Source organism: Pan troglodytes, chromosome 2 (genome assembly GCF_028858775.2).
Source record: "Pan troglodytes isolate AG18354 chromosome 2, NHGRI_mPanTro3-v2.0_pri, whole genome shotgun sequence".
In the NCBI taxonomy this organism is placed as follows: domain Eukaryota; kingdom Metazoa; phylum Chordata; class Mammalia; order Primates; family Hominidae; genus Pan; species Pan troglodytes.
The window spans coordinates 122,595,715-122,619,630 of record NC_086015.1 but is presented as its reverse complement, the minus strand read 5'-3'; the positions used below and the strand labels follow the sequence as shown (position 1 = coordinate 122,619,630).

The window sequence follows — 23,916 nt, the reverse complement described above, 5'->3', positions numbered from 1 at the left end:
CACAAAAGAAGTTTTGCTGATTTGCAGATTCAAGCAGCAGTGGTTTTCAACTTATTTTTTTAAGCATGAAGTGCTTTGTTCAGATAAATTTCACTCCAAAGTATAAAACAAATAGCACTAAAGAAGCAGAGTTCTTTGGCTGAAGCAGGGTGGGGAACCCTAGAGCCTTCCCTCTGAGGCCCCTCTAGTGGCCCCTGTGATAGGAAAAGCATAGCACAGACTTGAGGTTTTTGTACTTAACCATCCTTTAAAATAAGCAGGCAAACACAATTTCTTAAGATTAAAGTATGGGCCCCACAGCAACTATTTCACCAACAGCCCCCAACTCCAGCTCACTCCAGCTCAGGGTTTCAGAGAGAAGAGGCAGCTGGCCAGGGATTTCTCTGTTTGCTGGAAACCTGATTACCTATCTTTAAAGCTGAGTGTACCCTACATGGGACAGGGGTGTGAAAATAGTTTTGGCTTCCTAGGGAAATGGTGGGGGTTGTAGGATTGTTGTGGGCTGTATCAAGTTTATCCAGTCCTAAAACAACAGTTCTGTTTAGAGAAAGTTATTCTCAACCTGTATCCCTCAGTACTGCACTGGGAGATTGATCATACTTTATATTCCTTTAACAACCCACTATTTTCAAAGCACACTGTTTTTGCATCCATTGTCTTGTTAGATCCCCACTCCATGAGGCAAGTTAGACAGGTATTATGATCCCATTTTACAGATGAGGAAGCTGAGGCTCAGAAAGATGAAGAGAATGCTGCAAGGTCACATGACTAATACACAGTTCTGATTCCCATCCAGAGCTTTAAACACGCATGCTGTGTACATAGAGCTTGCATCCTAGGGAGGTAGTAGTAAAGGCCACAGATTTGATGTTACCAGCTTTGTGTCCTTAGGGAACATCAGTGTCCTCATTATACAGCATGTGTGATAATTACCTGCCTCACGACTTCATAGGATTTTGAAGAACAATGAGACGATTTGTAAGAGTACTCTGTGATGTGCTGTCTAAGGATTACTTTCTCCCTTCCCCACCCCAACATTTTGGCAAGTTCTCTGTCCTTCTATTAACTTGGACCTCACTTTTACAAACCAAATAAAATTTGTTTCACATTCTCTGTTTGTATTGTGCAAGCCTCTTACTATTGTCAGCTGCTGGTCAGCATCCACAGCAGCAGCTAGCTCCCCTTTTGCACCAAACCAAAGCTCTTTATGTCTCCACGTCAGAGATGTGAGTATGCACCACCAAAGGTTTGTAAGGGTGCCTTACCCCTAGTCCCAAGCAGTGTCCACAGGGACTGTGGGTCAGCCTGATGTCTTAGCGAGGCCTTAAGAGGTGGCAGCGGGGAAGCTGGGCCTTCGCAGAGTCATCACAGGCCAGGGTCTTGTCTTTTCCTTGGCAGAATCATAACCTGAATTTGGCAAGTTCACTAGAAGGTGATCATCGTGCTCTGCTGCTAAGTTCAGAGCAGATGACTTTGTAATGTCAAATGGCAATTGAATTATTTTGTATAGAAGTTCAGAATTGGGTTTGGGCTTCTTATAGATGGGGGCCTCACTGAGAAGAGCAAGTTGCAGATAATAAAATTTCATTTGATAATGAAATCAAAGTAAAAGAAAGTTGGAATAATTTAGGGAATATGCATGTTTTATAAAATGAAAATATTCTTGTTGGTTTTTTAAACTATAAACATTATTATACAAGTTCATTGTTACAAAAAGCAATTCAGACAACATGGTAACAGCAGAAGAGTAAAGTATACACAGTATACTTTACTCTCATTTACTCTCATAAAGTATCAACAGTATACACAGAAGAGAAAAGCATCCATCCAGAGAAAGCTCTTGCTTATGTTTTTGAGTATTTTCCTCCAGACTTTTTCTTATATATATAGTTACCCAAATGGAATTACACTGTATATGCTGTTTTGTAAACTTTTTAACTTAATATGTTCTTGGACATCTTTCTATGTGGTTAAGTATGTGTCATCTTTGTAACTAGTTGTATAATAAATGATATTTTTCACAAGCTGTGAGATAGTCTTACTTTTGGAAGTCTTCTCTTCTAAAGGCACCATCATCTTATCCTCCTCCCACCCTTTCAGAGGTCCTCGATGCTGGCTGGTTCTGAGAAACACACTGGCCTGTGGTTTCTGACCAACACAAACAGCCAGCCAGAAATGCAACGAGCCAGCTGCATCTTCTCGGGCAACTAACTCAGCCAGGGCCTCAGGTTCTCTGTGTGTTAAATAAGAGTTCTGGATAGAGATTTTCTAAGACTCGTTCAGCTCTAAAATGACTTATTAGCTCCTAGTTCATTTATCTCTGTGTTTACCTTGGTACTGACTGAAAGGGAGTCCCCTGGGGATCCCCAGCTATGCACCTGGACAATGTACTAGAAGGCCCTGAAGGACTTCTGCTGGTAGCAGATGGCTGAAGCTGTCAGGGCTTGGGGGAGGCACAAGGGTGTGGAGGAGGGTTATGTCAGGAAAACAGCTCTGCCAATTTCCTTCCACTATGGCAGTGGGGGATGTCTATAAGGACTCAATGCATTCACCGCCTATCAGTAAATACAGGCTCTGGGGCCATTAGCTCTTCCTGAACACAAGTGCCTAAACTGCTGTACAATCATAGTATTCAAATTCTACTTCAAAAGTCCTTTTGCTTATATTATCTCACCTAATTCTCACCCCTCTTTTAGATGAAGAAATTGAGAAAGAGAAAGTATGATGATTTGCTTAAGACCAGATGACAATTATCTGCAGAATGAAGACAATCCTGACCTCCATCAGTGGATCCCTTCGCCACCTCCACAGTCTCCCCATTGCATGGACACAGACACATGACAGATGCACATATGTGTGCAAAACACTTATACAGAACACACTCCTCCACCTCCACCTCACTACCACGCAATCCCAAGACAGCATTGCCCTTCTCTGGACCCAGCCACTCGGTCAACACATATTTACGAACATTATGCTAGGCACTAGCAATAAAATAATGAACACCAGAAGACGTAGTTCCTGAGTCTCACAGAGATTACCCAGGATCATTCAGAGTCTAGGATGAGGCAGGGATTAGGTGGGGATGAGGATGATAAGAGCAGCGTTGGGGAAGTACAGGATAAGATGAGAACACACACCAAGGGCACCTAACTCTTTCTCTGGAGGACCAGGAAAGGCACCCTGGAGGATGAGACATCCGAGCTGAGGTGCAAAAGATGGGTTGGAGTTGGCAAGGCCCAAAGTGAGGCTAAAAAGAGAGTTGAGGGGAGTGTTCCACACAGAGGAAGGAACATGTACGAAAACTTGGAGGCAAGAGCAGCATGGCACTTTTGAGGAACTGCGAGAAGTAGAGTGTGGCCAGGGATAATGCTCTGGTCGGGAGATGTGTCCATTGAGGCTGCAGAGGAAGCAGGTGTCTGCATGTGAAGGCGGTAAACCTTGTCGGTGTTGATGGAGTTGGTGTTTGTCTTGCAGGCATTGGAAAGCCATTGACGGATTTAGTGAGTGCCACTGGTGACAAGCTCTTATTAAGACATTCTCCTTTTGCCCACTATAAGAATCTATGGGTATACATGTTTTCTGATCCTACCTTAAGATATACTCTGGCTACAGCATCTGCAAAAATATAGATACTCAACTTCAGGATATGTTTTCAGTTTAGGCTGCCACCTCCATTTCACCTGCTTTTGCCACTCTTCTTGGGTCTTTGTGATCTGTGCCAGGTTGGCCTGGATAACCACTGTGACCAAGATGCATGGATATGCCAGTTTGTGGGCCAGACAGCTTCTAAGTCTTCCCTGCTCTCAGCCTCAGCTTTACTCCAGGGCCTAAACTCCAGCTGTCCAGCTGACAGAATATCAATTGACCAGACAAAATCCCTCACGAATACTGGAAAACAAGTTTAAACTGTAATTAGAAGTATGTAGGCTAGCAAATTCTACCCTCGTTCCTTCAGCAAAGGGAAGCCATTATTGATATTTAACAAGTTATAGATAATAGAAATTATCAATGAAAATGATACGTGGCTCATAGATTCAATAGATAAGTGATCAATATTTAGATAATAAGTGAAATCTTACAGGAACTTGTAAAAAGAGAAAGCTTCATACACAAAGAAATGGTGAAATAAATTATGATTTAAAAAATAAAACATATGTATATTTGCTTGTATATACACAAAATATCTTTGGAAGGATTTCCAAGAAAATAACACTAGTTGATTCTGGGAAGAGGAACAGAGAAGCTGGGGACAGGGATGGGAAGGAAATTTTTTTACTATACTCTTTAGAGTCTTTTACATTTTAAACAACAATAATGTGATATCTGATTTGAAAAATAATTAACACTTTAAAAACCATCCATTCAGTAGAATCCCATCCAGTGATTAAAAAGAAAGAAATCAAATTATAGTTACAAAATGGGTAGTTCTCCAAGGTCTACTCTCACTTGAAAATAGCATATTTCAGAACATGTGTATGATATAACTTTATTTTTGAGGGAAAAGAACAAAGAATATTAATCTCCATGTGAATTTTTAGTAAACACACAGAGAAAGGTCTCTGTGCTATCCAGTGTAACTGCCACTAGCCACATTTAAATTTATTAAAATTAAAATTTTAGTTCCTGGGTAGCACCAGCCACATTCAAGTGCTCAACAGACACATGTGGCTAGTGGCTGCCACACTGGGCAGCACAGATAGAGCAAGTTTCCATCTTTGCGGAAAGCTCCATTATACCGAATTAGATGAATCTGTCTAGACTGATAACTGACAAATGGGGCTACAAGGATGTGGGAAGGGACTTTATACTTTATAAATCACATTGTTGTTGTTGTTGTTGTTGTTTTTAACAATTACTTTTGTTATTTTATTTTATTATTTTTGTAATTTTACAAGAGAAGAAGACGGCTTGTACTTGTGTCAGGTGTTTATTCCTTATTAAATCACATCCTGCATTGTTTCTCAAATTGGGGAAATGACAAAAACGAAGAGAAGGCTGGAAGAAAAAGAGATGGGATGGAGTAGAAGCGTGACCAGGAGGCGGGTGAGAAGGAACATTACAAAGTTTTTCACCTCAAATAAAACTTGGATTTGAAACGTTAAACATCCTTCTAGTTATCATCCACAGGACTGAGTGAAATGAAATTTCCTAAAATTATAAATAAATGGAACAAACTTTGAAACTCTGGTTTAGAATTGCCCCAGGTACATTTTCTCTCCACCTGAAATAAGTTTATTCCCTGATGGGGGTCCAATTTTTTCTCAACAGCTACAACAAAACCAACAAAAAGGACAAGGTGGTTTTAAACGTGGCTCTTGTGAGCTTTCCCCTTCCTTTATCAGTCTGGAATTTAAACGGACACATTTGTCTTCACCACTCTCTTTTCCCTGGAAGATTTAAAATGGTCACTCAAGTAGCCATTGGTTCCTGTAAACAGAGAGTTCAGGCAGATAGATACTGTCGCCTTTGTTCTCTTTTGAGAATGTTGATCCTGCTGTACTGTTTTTACCACTCTACCTTGATTTATGTTGTTACCTCTGTCTGGAATATCTTCCCTTCAGACAGAGACTACTCAGATTCCACTCATCTTTTAAGATCCCACTCCTCTGAGTCAGAACTGATGTCATCTACTTCCTATTGTGGTTTGTGTGAGAATCAGTTGAAGATACGTCCATCATATGGGATTGTGACCCTGTCTCCCACATTCCCTCCCCAGGACAGATAATACCTGTTCCTCCCAGTGTCCCAGCTGATGCAATGCCTGATAAGTGCTTAGCAGATGGTGGCATTTGATGTCCATCTCTTCCTCCACTCCCATAATCGCCACTCTATTCTCTTAAGTGAATGCTATCTATTAGCCAACCATGTCCTGTGGGAAAACAAACTGTGGTTTGTTGAGTAATGTCCCCCCAAAGAGGTCCACATCCTTATTCCTAGAATCTGTGAATGTTACCTTATATGGCAAAAGGGATTTTGCAGATGTTATCAAATTAAACATCTTGAGATGGGGAGATTATTTTGGATTGTCTGAGTGGTCCTAATGTAATCACTTCATAAGAGAGACGCAGATCAGACAGAGGAAGACAATGTGAGGATGGAGGCTGAGGAGCAAAGGTGACATGAGTCAAGGAATGAGGAAGGCCTCTAGAAGCTGGAAATGGCAAGATTCTCCCTTAGAGCCTGCAGGAACAAACCAGCCCTGCAGACACCTAATACACAGAGGAACAGAGGATGGATGCCAGTCTTCAAGGAGCTCGTTTTCTTCTTACTCAAGGGAGGAAATTATGACAGCGGTTGGAAGTAAGAGGTAACAGAGGTCTACTCTAGGGCAGAAACACTGGGAACGGAGACGATTGGTCAACTGGGGAATCTACTGGCATTAAAACGGACAGGAGTGATGGGGAGCTGGAGGCAGACGGAGGGGTACATAGGCTGTCACTTCTGTGCTCTTCATTGACCACTTTCTGCCTTGCTGGAGGTTAGCACCACACCAGCCTACCCATTTCATCTGCATGTCTATCCTTCAAAGCTGTCTGTTCCCCTTTAAAAGCCTGTTTCTTCAGTTAATTCCAATTTAGGGTTGGGAAAAAGGAAGTTGATTAGGTGAATTACCAGTGAGATTAAAAAAAAACAGTTGGTAGTGCCTTTAATCTTCCCAGGCGTGTGAGCATTTACAACAGGCATTACCTAACTCAAAGTGCTCCCTCTAAATGGTGGTTGTCTAAGCCAGCGGTCCCCAACCTTTTTGGCACCAGGGACCAGTTTCTTGGAAGACAGCTTTTCCATGGTGGTGGTGGTGGTGGGGAATGGTTTTGGGATAAAACTGTTCCATCTCAGATCATCAGGCATTAGGTAGATTCTTATAAGGAACCTGCAACCTAAATCCCTCGTGCGCAGTTCACAATAGGATTGGCGCTCCTATTAGAAATGCTGCTGATCGGACAGGAAGCAGAGCTCAGGCAGTAATGCTCTCTTGCCTGCCCTCACCTCCTGCTGTGCAGCCTGGTTCCTAAGGGACCATGGATCATACCTGTTTGCAGCCTGAGGTTTGGGGACCCCCAATCTGCACCATATTACCAAGGCAAGAACTCCCTGGAGGGTGAATCACTTGGTTAAGAATCTGTTCTGGAGTCTGGATCTCCTTTCTTGCACACCACTGGGTGACCACAGAATGTTGTTGTGTCATCTCTGGCTGCTCTCCTGGAAGCTTTTCCAGGCCAAGTCCCTAACTGGTTTTCTCTTTTGACCCCTGAAGACTGAGCCTGGGCTCCCTGTGTGGCCAAGGCATTCAATTACCCAATGTGATCTATTGTTCTCTAGCTGCTTCTCCTGTGAATGCCAGTCAGCTTGACGGGAGGATAATTTAGAAAGGGACCGTGTAGTGTGACGGACTGAGACAGGACTTAGATTGAACCCTGGCTTTGCCAAGTACCAGCTATGTGGTTTTGGGCACATCACTTCACTTCTCTGAGATTCTATTTTATTTTGTTTTCTTTTTTGAGACCTGAGATTTAAAAAAAAAAAAAACAGTTGGTAGTGCCTTTAATCTTCCCAGGCATGTGAGCATTTACAACAGGCATTACCTAACTCAAAGTGCTCTCACTAAATGGTGGTTGTCTAAGCCAGTGGTCCCCAACTTTTTTGGCACCAGGGACCGGTTTCGCAGAAGACAACTTTTCCATGGTGCTGGTGGTTGTGGTGGGGGGGATAGTTTTTTTTGAGACAGAGTCTCACTCTGTCTCAGGCTGGAATGCAGTGGCATGATCACAGCTCACTGCGGCTTTGACCTCCTGGGCTCAAGCAATCCTCCCACCTCAGCCTCCTGAGTAACTGGGACCACAGCCCCACGCCACCATGCCTGGCTAACATTTGTATTTTTTTTTTTGTAGAGACAGAGTCTTGCCATATTGTCCAGGCCGGTCTTGAACTTCTGAGTTCAAACAACTCTCCCGCCTCAACCTCCCAAAGTGCTGGAATTACAGGTGTGAGCCACTGCACCCAACCTCTATTTTCTTCTCTGACCTCCTAGGGCTGTTTTCAGAGACACATGAGTTAACATTTGCACAGGGCCTGGCAAGAGGCAAGTTCTCAATCGATGGGAGCCATGATTCCAGCACTTCTGTGGCTTCCTCAGCAGTCAACAAGGCTGAACACATATTACTGACAGGCCAGCAGCACTTTACACTTGCAGTCTACAAAGTAGAGACTCATTAGTAGAATGACATGTTCTCCACAAACCCTGACATACAGGGCTTTCCGTTTGTCCATTTTGTTTCAAGCAATCGGAAATGGAATTTAGGGAGTATTTCTAACAGTGTACCAAATTGGATTAATTGGCCAGGCACGGTGGCTCACACCTGTAAACCCAGCATTTTGGGAGGCAAAGGTGAGTGGAATACTTGAGTCCAGGAGTTTGAGACCAGCCTGGGCAACATCGTGAAACCTTGTCTCTACAAACAATACAGAAATTAGCCAGGTGTGGGGGTGCATGCCTGTAGTCCCAGCTTCTTGGGGGGGATGAGGCGGGAGGATCACTTGAGTCCAGGAAGTCAAGGCCGCAGTGAGCCAAGATTGCACCACTGCACTCCAGCCTGGGTGATAAAGTGAGACCCTGTCTAAAATTTAACAACAACAACAAAAATCATGTAATGACCACATTTAGGAATTGGGAAAGACTTCAGAGGTCATCAGGTATGGGCAATTTGCCCAGTGCGACACCTTTCTGGAGGGCGGTAAGCAGTATAATGCCCTTCAAAGATGTCCATGCCATAATCCCTGGGACCTGTGAATATGTTACCTTCTATACAAAGAGGCTTTACAGATGTGATTAGGTTAAGGACCTTGAGATGGGGATAGTGTCCTGGATTATACAAGCAGGCTTAACCTGATCACATAAGTCATTGAAAGCAGAGAAGCTTTCCCAGCTGTGGGTAGAGAAAGACATGACTTTGGACAAATGGTGGAAGACATGCAATATGGCTGGCTTTGAAGACAGATGGAGGAAGGTGCCATAAGCCAAGGAACGTAGGTGGTTTCTGGAAGCTGGAAAAGGCAAGGAAATGGATTCTTCCCCAGAGCCTCCAGAAATACATCTTGCACCTTGACTTTAGTGACAGCTGTGTTGGACTTCTAACTTACAAAACTGTAGGATAATAGATTTGTATTGTTTTGAGTCATTAAGTTTGTGGTAATTTGTTATGGGAGCAATAGGAAACTAAGACAAGGGACAACAAACACCACAACCCAGAGAGGCCAGCATGGTCATGTCTGCAAAGGAAGCAGCATTTACTTGTCTGTAATAAACACTCTCAGCAACTTCATTTGTCATCTGTAGCATTTTACAATCCTTCACTCTTCTGATCACCTTGCTAAATATAATTCTGTGTACAAGCTTCCATGTTAAAATGCAGCTCCAGAATAAAGACAACGCTGCGCGCGTGACTCCAGTCCTGAAGAGTGTGGATGGATCCCTTGATCTATATACTCTGCTGCTGTTCCTGCAGCCTAAGATTGAGTTTTTTTTTTTTTTTTTTTTTTTTTTTTTTGCTGTTAATTCATACTTGGATTCACTCTCAAGCCAGATTTACCTCATTCCGTCAACTTCCAAAATGCAGTTTTGGGGCAAATAAATAGGCATATGTGAGATGTCATATGGCCCAGCAAAAATCCAGGACTTACATTGTTCCATCAATGATGGAAACAGACTTGATTGCCAGATTTATAACTCTCCTGAAATACAGATGGAAACTAGCAGGCTAGATGGCTGTCACTGTGATTATAGCCTTTTTATCATAAACTTTATAAGGGAGGAAGAATTATTTTTAGATTATTTTCTTTTTCTAATTGCTAAAGAAATATAAAACTTAGAAAGTTTGCCACATTCCCACCCCAGATATATTTATCAACAGATTAGAATCTTAAAACTAGCATTTTTATACATCCACCCAAGGGAAATAAATAATTGTGTACATATAAGAGAATTTCTTAGAGAAAGAAACCCCTAGGGATAGATGGGGGCCTTGGAATATTTGTTCTCAGCTTTCTCAACTTCCACATCTGTAGCATAACCCAGGAACCACACTTTTAGTAATAAGGCTGAAACACGGTAAGATTTCCAATCCTCAAGGAAATGATAACCATAGTTAACAGGTATGGAAGGTTTACTAAATTCCAAACAGTGCACTAGTTGCTTTAATGCTCATAATGGCTCTATGTGGTAGGTACCATTATCATCATAATCTCTACTTTACAGATGAAGAAACTGAGGCATAGAGAGGTTTGGTAGCTTGTCCATGGTCACAAACCTAGCATGTGGTAGAGTTGGAATTTGAACCATGGTAGTCTATCAGCAAACAAACCATATGCTCAACCACCCTGCTACACACTGCGGATAGGTTAATTGGTTTCACTATACTGGATCTATTAAGGCATGAAAAAAAAAAAACTAACAGACTTAGTTTTTTTTTCTAAAAATAAAGATTGAAACAAAGGGCATTTATGAAAAAGCCAATGACTCAAGACACACTATTCCTACAATAATTTTAGAAATGTTTCTTTCTGATTTAAAAGATAAAAATATATCTTCAGTGTTGAAATGTTGGGCAATATAAAAGTATAATGAAGAAAATAAAAATCATGTCGTTTCACATAGCTGCTTCTTTCTATGTGCTAAGTCAGTGTTTCTCAAAGTGAGATCAGTAGGCCAAGGATATTAGATCACCTGGAGCTCATCTTTAAAATGTGGATTTCCCACCCCAGACCAACAAAAGTAAAATCCCTGAGGAACTGGACCTCAGAATCCTGACGTGCAGCAGCACTTTACAGCTTGCTGCCCTATAAACTATGGAACCCATTCAGGAGAATCATATGTTCTCCATGGACCCAGACACTACACAACCTATGCAAATACCCATTTGAAAACTTTTTTTTTGAGACAAAGTCTCACACCGTCCCCCAGGCTGGAGTGCAGTGGTGCGATCTCGGCTCACTGCAACTTCCACCTCCCAGGTTCAAGCAATTCTCGTGCCTCAGCCTCCCATGTAGCTGGGATTACAGGAACGCGCCACCATGCCCAGCTAATTTTTGTAATTTTTTTAGTAGAGATGGGGTTTCACCATGTTGGCCAGGCTGGTCTTGAATTCCTGACCTCAAGTGATCCACCCACCTAACCTCCCAAAGTGCTGTGATTACAGGCCTGAGCCACCACACCCGGCCCCATTTGAAAACTTTTATTAGATGTCCATTCTGTCTCAAGGAGTCCAAAACTGGATTTGAAGAGTATCTCTAGTAGTATACTAAATTTGACTAATATTTAATTTTAAAATTAAAATTTAAAAGCAAGAATTACATTTTTAGTCTTTCTTATGCCCAGTAAAGTTTGAGAAATGCTGCCCAAGGATTAACAAGAGAGGTCCAGAATTCTCGGACTCTGAATTTAAAACTCATACTGTACCCAGAGAACTAGCCCTCCTTTCCATCTGAAACCAAATTGTCTTTAGAGTTACTAAAGAAAGGAAAACTGAGGAAACCATGCCCCATTTGGAAGTCAGGCTTAGGAGGGGGGAAAACAGGACGTTTACAGATTACTTGAAGGGGATATTCTCCTGGCCTTTAGCTATAGGCTCTGTGTCCAGGGCAGCTACAGCTTTAATGCAGCCTCAGAGGGCCCCCAACCCAAGCAGCGTTTCTGTCCTCAGCTCTGAGCTTGATTCAGAGACCTGCATTTGGCTTTGCTTTTCCAGAAAGCAACATGGCTCTTCTCCATTAGCACCAAGCTCATATTCTAGCTATTAGCCAAACAAAGGATCTTCCAAATATAGGCCCCAAAAAGCATGTGCACTTTGAAGGCCACAATAAAGCTTAAATAGCTAAAACTTGTTAAAAAGAAAGCCAACAATGGTCGCCAAAAGCATGAGTCCTTAGCAGAACAGCAAGACAAAAGCCAGAAAGAGGAACAAAAATATGCATTGTAGGGGAGGGGCTGGCAGGGAGGTGTAGATTTATATGGAAGAGTTGACATCATTGTTTCCCAATAATACTCAGCATGCAGGAAACAGATGGGAAAGAAGTGGTGGAAGGGGCTACTTATGGTAACAGGGCATGCTCTCTGTTTAGAATCCTGCCATTTGGAACCTAAGTGTTTTACTTTGAAAAACTGGGGATGGGAACTCAATTGCCAGAAGTTTTATTAAGTCTAACTAAATCCTACTGAACTTATCACCTTGGCAATGCATGGCAAAATGGAGCTCTGCATATCAGACCTGTTTTACTGCTAGCATAGCTGTGTCTCGTTGGGTCAAGAGCAGACAAAGCCATGGAAGGAGAATTTAATGTTGCACAGACACAGCTGGAGTCTTGCTTCTACCGCTTCCTGGCTGGGTGACAGGAGGCAAGTTACTTAACCTCTCTGAGTTGGTCCTTCTTCATAAGATGGGGACAAAACAGAACTTTCCATATAGTGGAAGACTCTGCAGTTGGACATTTATGCCATACAGATAGATTTAATCAAGAAACAGAGGGTCAGTTAGCATCATTTTTTAAAAGTTTTATTTTATTTTATTTTGAGACAGAGTCTCACTCTGTCACTCAGGCTGGATTGCAGTAGCGCCATCTTGGGTCACTGAAACCTCCGCCTCCCGGATTCAAGCAATTCTTTCGCCTCAGCCTCCCAAGTAGCTGGGATTACAGGCGCCCACCACCAAGCCCAGCTAATTTTAACAGAATTCTCCATTCTTCTGTGCTTGGGCAGGGATAGACAAAGCCAAGATAAGCCAAATCAAAGGTCACTCTTGTTATTATCAGCTGGTTTGCCCTCTCCTGAGGTTAGGTTCACTCCCCCTGCAGCTGAAGGCAGGCTTCTGTCACCGCAGCCAGTCTCAGCCTCACCACTCTAAGTACCCTCAGCTGCCTTTCCCAGATTTTAAGCCTCTTCTTCCCCAGGGTGCAGAAGGGTGTGACCAATTCCAAGTGTCAGGCAAATCCCTGTGGTTTTCTGCCTCTAGAGACCAACCACCCCATCCTCCCATCCTCCCATAGCTGTCATAACTCGGTCAGATGATGTTTGTTTTATAATTTTACTGATTTTTCCCCTGGTGAAAACAACCCACTCTGTCTGATGGTTCTTTCTCACTTGGCTGCCTCACATGTGCACATCCCCTGCTTGCTCATCCTCTACAGCCCTCATTCCATTCTTCTTTGTACTTCTTTTAGTTGTTTTCCCTCTTTGAATCCTTTAGGTCAGGAGCAACTTGAGAGCATCTCTGTAAACCCAACAGTGTCTGGCACGTTAGAATCCCATTACATACTTGTTGCATTGAATTGAAAGTCCCATTCCAGATAGGATCTGATTAAAACATGAAAAGAGGCCAGGTGCGGTGGCTTACACCTGTAATCCCAGCACTTTGGGAGGCTGAGGCAGGCGGATCACGAGGTCAGGAGTTTGAGACCAGCCTGGCTAACATAGTGAAACTGTGTCTCTATTAAAAATATGAAAAATTAGCCAGGCATGGTGGTGGGTGCCTGTAATCCCAGTTACTTGGGAGACTAAGGCAGGAGAATCGCTTGAACCCAGGAGGTGGAGGTTGCAGTGAGCCGAGATCGTGCCATTGTATTCCAGCCCGGGCAACACTGCGAGACCCCATCTCAACAACAACAACAACAACAAAAAAAACATGAAAAGAGCTGGGGAAAGAAATATGCATAATCACACGAATTAGCTCAATTGCCTTCACATAGCCTATAGATTTATTTACGGTTTGCCAGAATCCTAGCTTATATGTCAAGCTGTTTTCTAGTGTCTATGACAGCGAGAGCTGGTATATGTTGCTTTTGGGGGGAGGGGTGACATTCACCCCTCTCCCTCCAGTAGTGGTGGGAAGGGGGCCTACAAGGCATTCTGGGCCAGCATCAGGCCATGGGCATGGTACCAGGGCCTGGTATGCATCAACCAAACTTAAACGAGAACAAAGACTGCCTGAGACTCGATCCCAGAAACTCAGTTGGTTCTGGGGCCTTGCCAAGAATGTGGTTCATACCAAGGAGTGATTGGTGAGGAACTAGGAAAAGGCAGTGTTTCTGGGGAGTTCTGTGCAAAGCCTGGGTCAGCTTCTATTTGGGAGTAGTTATGAACCCCTGTGGGGACTATTAAGCAATTGGATTCCTGATAATCCAGCACATCAGCAATGTGCCTTGTCCTGAGCTTCCTGGAAGGGCACAAACACTGGTTTTCTGAAGAAGGAAGTAGGGTTAATGAATCAACTGCTGCATGTCTCACATGGGGCTCACCCTGAGAGAGCCACAGTGAGCTACCAGATCTGCCTTCGGGGGAACTCACCATCGATTTGCATACATAAAGTGTTAGAGAACAAAACAACAGGTAGAATGCATAACAAATTGGGTACACCTGACCCTAAGGCAGTGGGTATTCCAAGAGGTGAAGAAGATGTGGCTGCAGTGGGCAAGGGACCTGGGAGGAAAAGATAGGGTCTGGCTGGGCTTCAAAGCTGGTAGGTTTAGATCCGTGTGTGTGAAATGCACCTTGCAGAGGGTAAAGTGCTATGCAAATGTCCATCATTATTATGACTCTTCATGGTTTAGGCTGTGGGAAAAACAAAGCAAAGGGAGCAAAATCACTTTTCATAGGTTGTGGCAAAACTGTTAATGCCAAATTATGAAATATGCTATCCTAAGATATGTGGTTCATGCCTGAGACCATGGCCTTAGGAGTCATACAGATCTTGATTTCAATTCTGCCTTTCCCATCTCTATAATCTTGGCATCACTTGGTTAAATCACTCAGTTTTCTCTTTTGTAAAATGGGGATTAAAATGCCCAATTCTTAAAGATACTGAAATATTACTTTGCATGTATAAAGTGACTGGCACAGAGTAAGCAATCAACACAGACAAGTAGCACTTACTACCAATGAAAATAACAACAAGGCCTGATGTGGGACTCAGACTTCATGTCCAAGTCCTTTCTCTTCAAGAGACCTCCTCTTCCTCATCTTCCCTTCAGCCATTCAGCAGCCTGATGTTTTCATCTTTCTCTATCAAACTCTGCCCTTAGAAAAAAAAATCTAGTACCAATACTTATTCTCCTCTGAATTACAGTCAGCCTGTTTGTTCCCAGGGATTTTAAATGTGAAGCCTTAGTTGAAATTGTATACTGCGGCAAAGTCTAGAGAGACAGAGAGTGCTATCTAGACTCCTGAAGTTCCAGCAGGCTGTGGCCCTCACTGAATCGGTACTTGAGGCCAGCCCCTTGGGGGAGAAATAGCAAGATCAGTTCAACTCAAGAGTGTCATTTCTGTTGGTGCATAGGGGGAAACAGCTCAGGAAATTGGGTAGGACATGGACCCATAGTCAAAAAGAAAAATAACTTGAAGCTTGGGGATAAGTATGAAAATGTCACATTGGCTTAAATACACAGCAAGCACTGAATGGGAAGAAAGCTAACTCCATGTTCCTGGGCCTCAAGGCTGGTCTGAAGGAACCACTAGAAGGAAGTGGAGTCCTGAGATGCAGAGGCCAGGGTGGGAAGGCGGCTCAGAGCAAGTGTGGTCTGTTCTGGAGGAAATGAGCAATGGGTAGCCCCAACTAGAAGAGTCTATCACTACTTTGTTCCAGAATCTTTAGCTAGACTTAGCTAATGGCAAGGGAGGTGGCAGGGCAGTGACAGTTCTTATGCCCAGAGTCCTGGAACTTAGAGCCCCCTCCCCTTTCTCCACCCACTGCTGCAGAGCCTCACCCACAGCCACAAAAGCCCAGGAAACCTCTCTGCAGCGAGGTGATTCCTGGTAAAAAAAAAACAGTCCCCATCAGGTGCTTGAGAACTTGAAGCAGTGATCAATCAACTTTTGGAATTCGGAATGTGTTTCCCCTCACACCTGCTTCCACCCTACAGAAAAGGTTCCCAGGCTAGCCCACAGATGCCTAACAGGCTAAGGGGAGGAGGATGAAGCAAATGCATCAAAAACTACAGCTCTAATGGCACTGGAGAGTGTGTCCACCGCTTACAGCATCAGCTATGGGAAAATGTGTTCCTAGTTTCAACATGTTTCCTTCTGTCCCAGCACAAAAGCAGGCCTTCAGCTCTCCCTCACCCCGCAGACTGTTCTTAGCTTCAGGGTAGGGCTGAGGCAACAAGGGAGTGGGCTTCCTTAGCAGCCCCAAAGCCTGGGCCTCCTGAAGCTGGAAGGCATCTGGATGGCGGCCAGTGGGGGTAGAAAGGGGAGGAGAAAGGGTGAGGCTGTCTCTGTGGCCCAGGGGCTCTTGGCAGAGGTCTAAAGAGTGGGCAGAAGGGAGGCATGTGGAAGTGGCTGTTTCTATTCTCTGTGTGGGTTGTCATCTCCAGACTACACAGAGTAAGTTACAGCTCGGCCTCAAGTTAGCCAGTCAGTTTGCTCCACGTTTAAAGCCTAATTCTCCTTTTTCGGTTCTTCCTGTTTCACTCTGGGAGCCCAAATGCGGAGATGCCCCTCTAAACTTAAGCCCACGAAGTTGCTGTTCTTGCTCCACAAGCTCCATATCCAGGACCTGACTTCTGCTTCAGTTCTGCTGGACTCAGCTGAGGCTGTGTCTTTCTTTCTTTCTTTCTTTCTTTCTTTCTTTTTTTTTTGAGATGGAGTCAGTCTGGCTCTGTCGCCCAGGCTGGAGTGCAGTGGTATGATCTCAGCTCACTGCAACCTCCGCCTCCCGGGTTCAAGCGATTCTCCTGCCTCAGCCTCCCAAGTAGCTGGGATAACAGACCCCGCCACTCAGCTAATTTTTTTTTTGTATTTTTAGTAGAGACGGGGTTTCACCATGTTGGTCAGGCTGGTCTCGAACTCCTGACCTCAAGTGATCTACCTGCTTTGGCCTCCCAAAGTGCTGGGATTATAGGCGTGAGCCACCATGCCCAGCTGTGGCTGTGTCTTAAGCCTTTTGAGGGCCCTTTAATTTTAGGGTGACCTTTAGTTCCTGAGTGTATACTGATGATCCACCCTGCAGTGACTCTGAGAAATCCTTGCATAAATTGGCTTCTTCATTCAGTAGGGCAAGCAACTTGCTTCTTGTCCCTTTTGGTGATGGATTAGCTCCATCTTATCATATCATTTACTCATTTAATTGGAGCCTCATCCACTCAGTCCTGGATGGTAGGTGGTGATGCTAGGTTAAACTCAGGGTGCCATGATAATAGCTACACTTATGGTTTACCATGTGCTTGCCCTCTGTTAAGTGCTTTACCCATATTAACTCATTTATTTTCGTATCAATCTTATTATCATTTCATGAGTGAGGACACTGAGACCCAGGGAGGGTAAATAACTGGCTCCAGGGTCACTCAGCTGGGAACAAGCAAAGTTGGGATTCTATTCCAGGCAGTAAGTTTCCAAAACTCCTAATAGGATCCTCCAGCAGGGGCATCTGCCTCAGGAGGATCGGAGGTTTCCAGAATCTTCCAAAGCTGAGACCTAAAGGATGAAGAGTGAGGCAGGGAAGGTGTGACCACGATGTGCCAGGCAAGCTGCTGGAAAGGAAGCAGCTAAGCCAAAGAAAAAACCCCTGCCTTCATTCTCCATTCAAGGTTAAATCTTTTCTTGAACAGAAAATATTTACCTTCTTTGCTAAGACTTTGCTGCTGTTGATGTTTGAGTATCTTGTCTATTTAACTGGAGATCAAAACTTTCGAATTTTCTTCTTCAGCTTTTCCTTCAGCTATGACAGCTAACTTCAAAGCTTAAATGATCTGAAAGTTTGTTCATATCCCTTAGACTGTAACTTTCTTGAGCTTGCAGCCCATCTTTTTTTTCCACAGTATCTACCACAATGCCTTGTTAAATAGATAAAGAAAGAGAATCATTTAGCCTCAGAAGTGTAGAAGAGTCACATCTAAAAGTTCCCATTGCCTTATCCTTGTTCTTTGAAATACCAGGGCTTACTCTCATCAAGTTTAAAGTCATATTTGGAATGGGTACTTATTTGTTATGAACCCTCCCTCTGTCATGCCTCAAATCAAATATATACATTATATATGAAAGATATGTCATATATATATTAATGTGTATTTTTCAAGTGCGGTAAGAACTAGGAAAAAAATTTTAGGAATAAAAAGGCTGACGGTTCTTATCAAACATTCAGAAGGTGCGTTCTGAATGGCTAAGGCTGCTTATCCAGGGGAAAATGGTCTGTAATCTGAGCAGAGATTACAACCCTGCCTATGTATCCACATGTTCTAAAAAAGATTCTGATTTCATTGTTCTTAGAGGGGTCTGAGCAACAGCATTTTTTTCTTAAAACTGTCAGGTAATTCTAATGTGTTGCCATCACTGAGAGCCATGGGGCCAGAGCAAGCAATATCACCTTTTAATTTTTTTTTAAGTATAACTTCCATTTTATTTTTCTAGAGAGAACAGTTTTTCTTCAGCCCTTAAGGACTCAACTCCTTACATGGGCTTTGGTGGAGGCCGTAGGGCAACACCTGCACATGTAAATCAGGGTGGGAGTGTTTGGTCCTTGCAGGCTTCACGAGATCAATTCTTGACTACCTTGCTGTGAATGGCACAACTCACACAGTAATGTAGCTTTACATACAGCTTGGGAAGTACATAGGCGGTGAAGATGCTTGCTTCAGAAATATCCCTGACAGCGGTGGCCTCTACTGTGTTTTGGATGAGGAACTTCTTAATAGCCTTGTCCTTGGGCACGCATTGGGCGCAGACAGTGCAGCGAACAGGCTGCACGTGGCTGCAGCCCTTTTTGGCACAATCGTCGCCCCTTCTTTTCTTTGTCAACTTGGAAGCTCGGTATCACTTTTTACCAGGGAGTGAGTAAAATAAACAAAGATTGCTCAGAGAGCAAGAAAATCCTCAGCCATTAAAGTAAAGCCAACCCAGAGGAAGAAGATAATTTTCCCTATAACACTCTCTTACTTGTCTCTTGGCTCCTGGCCCCAACCATCTCCAAGCTCTAATAGAAGACCCAGAACACTTGGCATATGAAGGAGAGGTAGGAAACAACCATGGGCACATTATGACCTCGCAGAGCTTCACCCACAACCTCCCAACCACAGACAGCAACATGATGTGGTTTTCATTATACAGCTGCAAGCAAGGGCCTTCTTATTCAGTGGTCAAGAAAAGAAAAAGAAAACTATACTATTTTCAGCAGCAGCAGTAAGGAAGGGATGATCTCCCTTTATTCCAGACAGGAAGAGAAAGTTAGCTGGTTCCCAGGGGAGAGCTGGGGGTTGGGGGCAGCAGCCACTGTGTTGGAGGGGAAGTGCAAGAGGCTCTTGGCAAGTCTGCCAGGAGCCACTTCATGCCATTCTTGAGTGTTCTTACCTGGCTAAGAGTGTTCATTGCTCCCTTCTTACCAAGTTAGAGAAAAGTGGTCAAAGAAGGGGGAAAATTGGTCCTGGATATCAGGCCCCCCTGTGTAGCCAGTGAGGGGTGATCACAGCAGGGTCTGAAATTGGCATCTATGTAGATACCTGCAGAAATTGCATACACGGTGTGTGTGTGTGTGTGTGTGTGTGTGTGTGTGTGTGTGTGTGTGTGTGTGATTCTAAGGAAAGGGTTTCTGTTTTTCATCAGCTTCCCAAAGATTAAGGTTGACAACTGGACCTGAGCAATGCCTGCCCTAAGCTGAACACCTATTTGTAAACCACACACCCAGCCTTGTCAGATTTGTCCAGCTGAAAGTAGCAGGGCTGAGCCTCAGCAAATTACAGAAGCATATGACATTCATTCTCTGTCTTCAGCCTGTGTCTCTCCAGAGTTCCCACTCAAGCATGTGGCGTCCCCATGTTCAGATGCCCTGAGCATAGCTCATCATCACCCCACTTTGTCCTCCACTCCAGCTCAGGGCTTTCCTTCCCTGTCCAAAGACAGGAGCTCTCTTTGCCTCCCTAAATCTTTGGTCTTCTCCCCTTGTACTCCCAAACCTGAACCTATCCTTCCTGTCTCATTGCAGGTCCACTGCACCACCTTTGACCTTCAAAGTTCAGTAACCATGATGTCACTCCAGGGAGCCCTTCTCCAGCCCCCTGACTCCCAGTTACCACACTGACTTGTCACCCTCAGCATTCTGGGCTGATCTTCCAAGGTGGTGGGCAAAGGGCCAGTGCCCAGCTCAGCTTTTCCTCCCAGAAGCAGAGTCCAGGCCTTGTCTATGAATCAATACATGTTTGAGAGAGTCCACAAAGAAGCAACATTACTTTAGAGAAAACCATTAGCACTGACTTTGTTCATTGATGCTACACTATCACAAATATACAGAAAAAAACCATCCAACTAGTTTTAGCTGAGGGAAAAAATAAATTCTAATTACTCTTATTTCCATAAGCAGTATATTATGCATGTCTAATTTCCATGTAGCACAATAACAGTGTGTGGATCATTAAGTGGGTCAGTTGCGTTTCCTTTCAAAGCTGAACTCTCATCAGGTATGTTCAGTCTTCAAAGTTTGCTGATCCTGTAGCAGGGCTGTCTGCTTTCAATTTAGGGGGAAAATATCATTAGAAGAGAATGTTGGCTTAGACACAGAAGCCAGGGAGGGCAGAGGAACCTAACAGGCCAGGGAGGGCCCTCTGATCCTTCATGATTAGCTGTACGACCTCAGGCAGGCCAATTTACCCCTCTGGGTTTCTTTTCCCCCTCCCCAGGGTGGGGAACCCGGGGTACTGGTTTGCCATTCTTTTAAGCAGTAGTCTCTGGTTTTTTTTGTCTAAATGAAACATATGCAGAAGCCCAAAATATAAAGCAGGTGAAAGAACAGCTGCCTAAAGCTGCCTTTGACGTATCTTCATAGAACCCTGGGGTTCTGGCTCATCCTATAATCTATTAGTTTGTAAGAACGAACAGGGCTGGCAAGCACCCCTACGCAACTCTCACAGATTTGAGGGAGGGGCCAGAATAACACCCGCATGGTGAAAGGTGGCATCCCAGGAGCATTCCTAGTGTACCTGGAGGTTAACTTGAAGGCCCCTGCAAAAATAGGTGAAGAGGAACCTTTCATTGTAAACTTCTGGCGATAGTGGTTAAGAGGCATACTTGGAGTTTTCTCACACTCAAAAAAACTCAAACCAAGTGATTTTTATCTCAAATCTACCTCTCCAGATGGTTGGTGAGGATTCAATGAAGTGTTAAGTTATGCATCAATTTCAAAAGAGTCAGTTTTGAAACCTGTGGTTCTCCAAGCTCTAAAATCCTAAGCTATTTGTCCTAATGACACAGCAGACTGAACTCTAGAATACCACAGGAATATCACACCACTGCAAATTACTAGGTGGTGCTGAGTCTCCCAAAACACAGAAGTGAAACAAAAGCATTGCACTGTTTTTGAAATGCATATTCGATATGGACTAATCAAATAGGTTTTGAGATTATTTTCCTGGAGGCAGAATTATTCCGCACGGTTACACAGCCCTTAGTTTTCCCCTTTGTTGTATCTATCTATGTATAAACACATGGCCCATATAGTAGGCTATTTTCCTCTCGCTGAAGCTTCTGAAGACAAGGCCTTTTTGTCAAGGGTAAGTGCAAAACCAGTCAACCTTACAAAAGGAGTCATTTAATGCTCAATTTTCCAACTTTCCTATGATTAAACACTTCTAAGCTCAAACGCTGTTATTGTAATCTAGATGGTGTTTTCTTTCCCCCTTCCCCAACAAATGTTTAAATTGTCTCCGCTGGATTCCCCCATCCCCAACTCCCCCCTACCCCCATCTGACCTTGAAAACAGAGAAGTTTTCCTTTTCTCTACTTACCCTAAACTATTTAAAAATCGAGGCCCTCTGACCTTTTTACAACACTCTTCTTGTCTGACACACCAAATGTTAATCTGAAAGCCAAGAGGAGGGAAAAGGTCTTGCAGGGCGGGGAGGGGGTTGTGGAAAGGGGGTGGAGGTACTATATATTTGGCATCAGCTCAGAAATTCAGAAATGTTTGTGCAACCACTCCCCCAGCCAGGATCCTCCCCCACCCCCCACCCGCAACTGCCTTCTAACACATTAATAAAAAAAGATGTGAGCAGACGAAATTGGAGAGCCCAGGAGGGACAGCTAAGGCGGTCATGATTTTGTACCCAGGGAAGACCACTGATCACCATCCCACATGTCCACCCCTCCTCCCTCCCTTCCAACGTGCCAAGTTTAGGATTGGGACCTCTGCAGCTTCCACCCCCATCCCCTGAGGTGGCCCGGTAAACTTGCGGCAGTACCACCCATTAACAGCTTGTGTGAGGCAAACGGAAGGACTGACACAGCAGCCTCTGCGCGTCGGGACAGCAGCGCTGTGCACCTTAAGAATCGTTTGTGTTCTTTAAAAAAAAAAAAGAAAAAAAAAGTGCAATGAGCGCACAGGCCTGGAATACATTAACTTGTGAACCGACTCTGACACAACTCGAGAGAGTCCGTCTCTCCCTCAAACAAAAAGAAGGTGGGGGGGCGGGGGAGAAAGGCCAAGGCACATTACCATCCTGTCCCGAGCTTTCCAGATACTCCGTCAGGTCACAGCCAAACGCGCTGGCGGCTCCCTTTCGTTTCAGCTTCTGCTTAGCACCCTTGTTCTTCATGAGTTAGTCCCAAAGAGGCTGCCCCTCCGTCTCTGCCGCCCCTCTGCTTGGCACCGCTGTAAGATGGGCTCCCGGGCTAGATCACCGGCTGCCCCGCGGCTCGGGGGGGCCGCATCGGAAGATGGAAGAACTTGGGCTGGGGGCCCTGCGCATGGACCCCGCGGGCCGCGGGCCGGCAGAGCCTGAGATCCACCCTGCGCCGCTCCGGGGCCGCCGTGCCGAGGCCGTGCAGACTGGCAGCCGCGGGCCGGCTCGCCTGGGAGTGTCACTTCCTCACTCGGAGTCCTAGGGACTTTCACAGGCTCCTGCGGTGTCTTCGGGTGTTTCTCCTCCGCTTAGGAGGGAGGGCAAGCTCTCCCCCCGCCTTCCTAAGTGCCCCGGAGAGGACGCGGACGCGGGGCGAGGAGACTGCCCAGGGGGCTGCGGTGGGTCCTGCGCCCTGGGCCCGCTGTCTCGCCTTCAGACGACTTTGGTAGAGCGAAAAACAAGCATCCTGTCCCTGCTGCCCGCCCTCACGCCTTCCTTTTTTTCCTGTCTTACAAATCCTAGGATCATCCAGCTCAGGAAATGCTGGAAGGAAGTTAGCTAGGGAGGGGGGCGGAGGGTGGAAATTTTTGGCAGCTCGGTGCTTGTGAGTGTGTGGAGCTAGAGGAAGTAGGTGGGTGGGTTGAGGAGCACGGGGTTGGGGTAGAGAACGCGTTCTCCCGAGAGCAGTTCTGCGACTCCAGAGATAACTGGGCAGCCCCGGAGGAAATCGCGCTCTCCTCGCAGGACCCGCAGCCGCAGCCGCCGCTTCCTGCCCCGCCGAGCCGGCTCTTTGAAGTGGCGGGAGGAGGTGCGCTGGCATTCTGCGGGGACCGTGCTGGTTGGGACTTTCAGAACCCTCTGCCCTGGTTTTATCCTCATTGTCATCGTATCTTTGACACTTTCTATTTCGGTGCCCGCCTGTCTGCTACGCAAATACTTAAAGAGTAATGACAGAGACAAACAGGGGACTCCAGCGGAGAAACCTGACAGGCAGTGGCTTCACGCCGGCCACTCCCATCCCAACCTCCTCTGCAGCGTTCGTGCACCCCCACCTCAGCTCACTCCCCTCCCACGCTGGGGTAAAGATACCCCTGGGCAAAGAGAGGCTGCAGCTTTGTAACCACTGCCCAGGAAATCAGATTTCTGGTTACATATTCAAGACACATACATACACACACACACACACACACACACACACACTACTGCAAAGTTTTCTAAATGGAAGTGATTTGGGGGGGACAAACCAGGATTTAAGATGCCTCTGACACATGAAATGTGAAGAAAGCAGTCTCCCAGGTTCTTTCATAATTTGTTTCAAGTTGTTTCAAGAGG

The 23,916-nt window shown here is 44.8% G+C and overlaps 1 protein-coding gene across 2 annotated transcripts in view; it reads right to left on the bottom strand.

Annotated features, from left to right (window-relative positions):
- ARHGAP31 (Rho GTPase activating protein 31) overlaps window positions 1–23,656 on the bottom strand; it is a 124,523-nt gene extending 100,867 nt beyond the window's left edge. Inside the window, exon 1 of one of the 2 annotated variants that reach the window (XM_001162142.7) lies at window positions 22,458–23,656. In XM_001162142.7, coding sequence (XP_001162142.1) covers window positions 22,458–22,557 — 100 coding nt within the window. In that variant the 5' untranslated portion in view covers window positions 22,558–23,656. The remainder of the gene's footprint in view (window positions 1–22,457) is intronic. The other variant, XM_063806127.1, reaches the window with a different exon arrangement.
- Window positions 23,657–23,916: the final 260 nt, after the last annotated feature.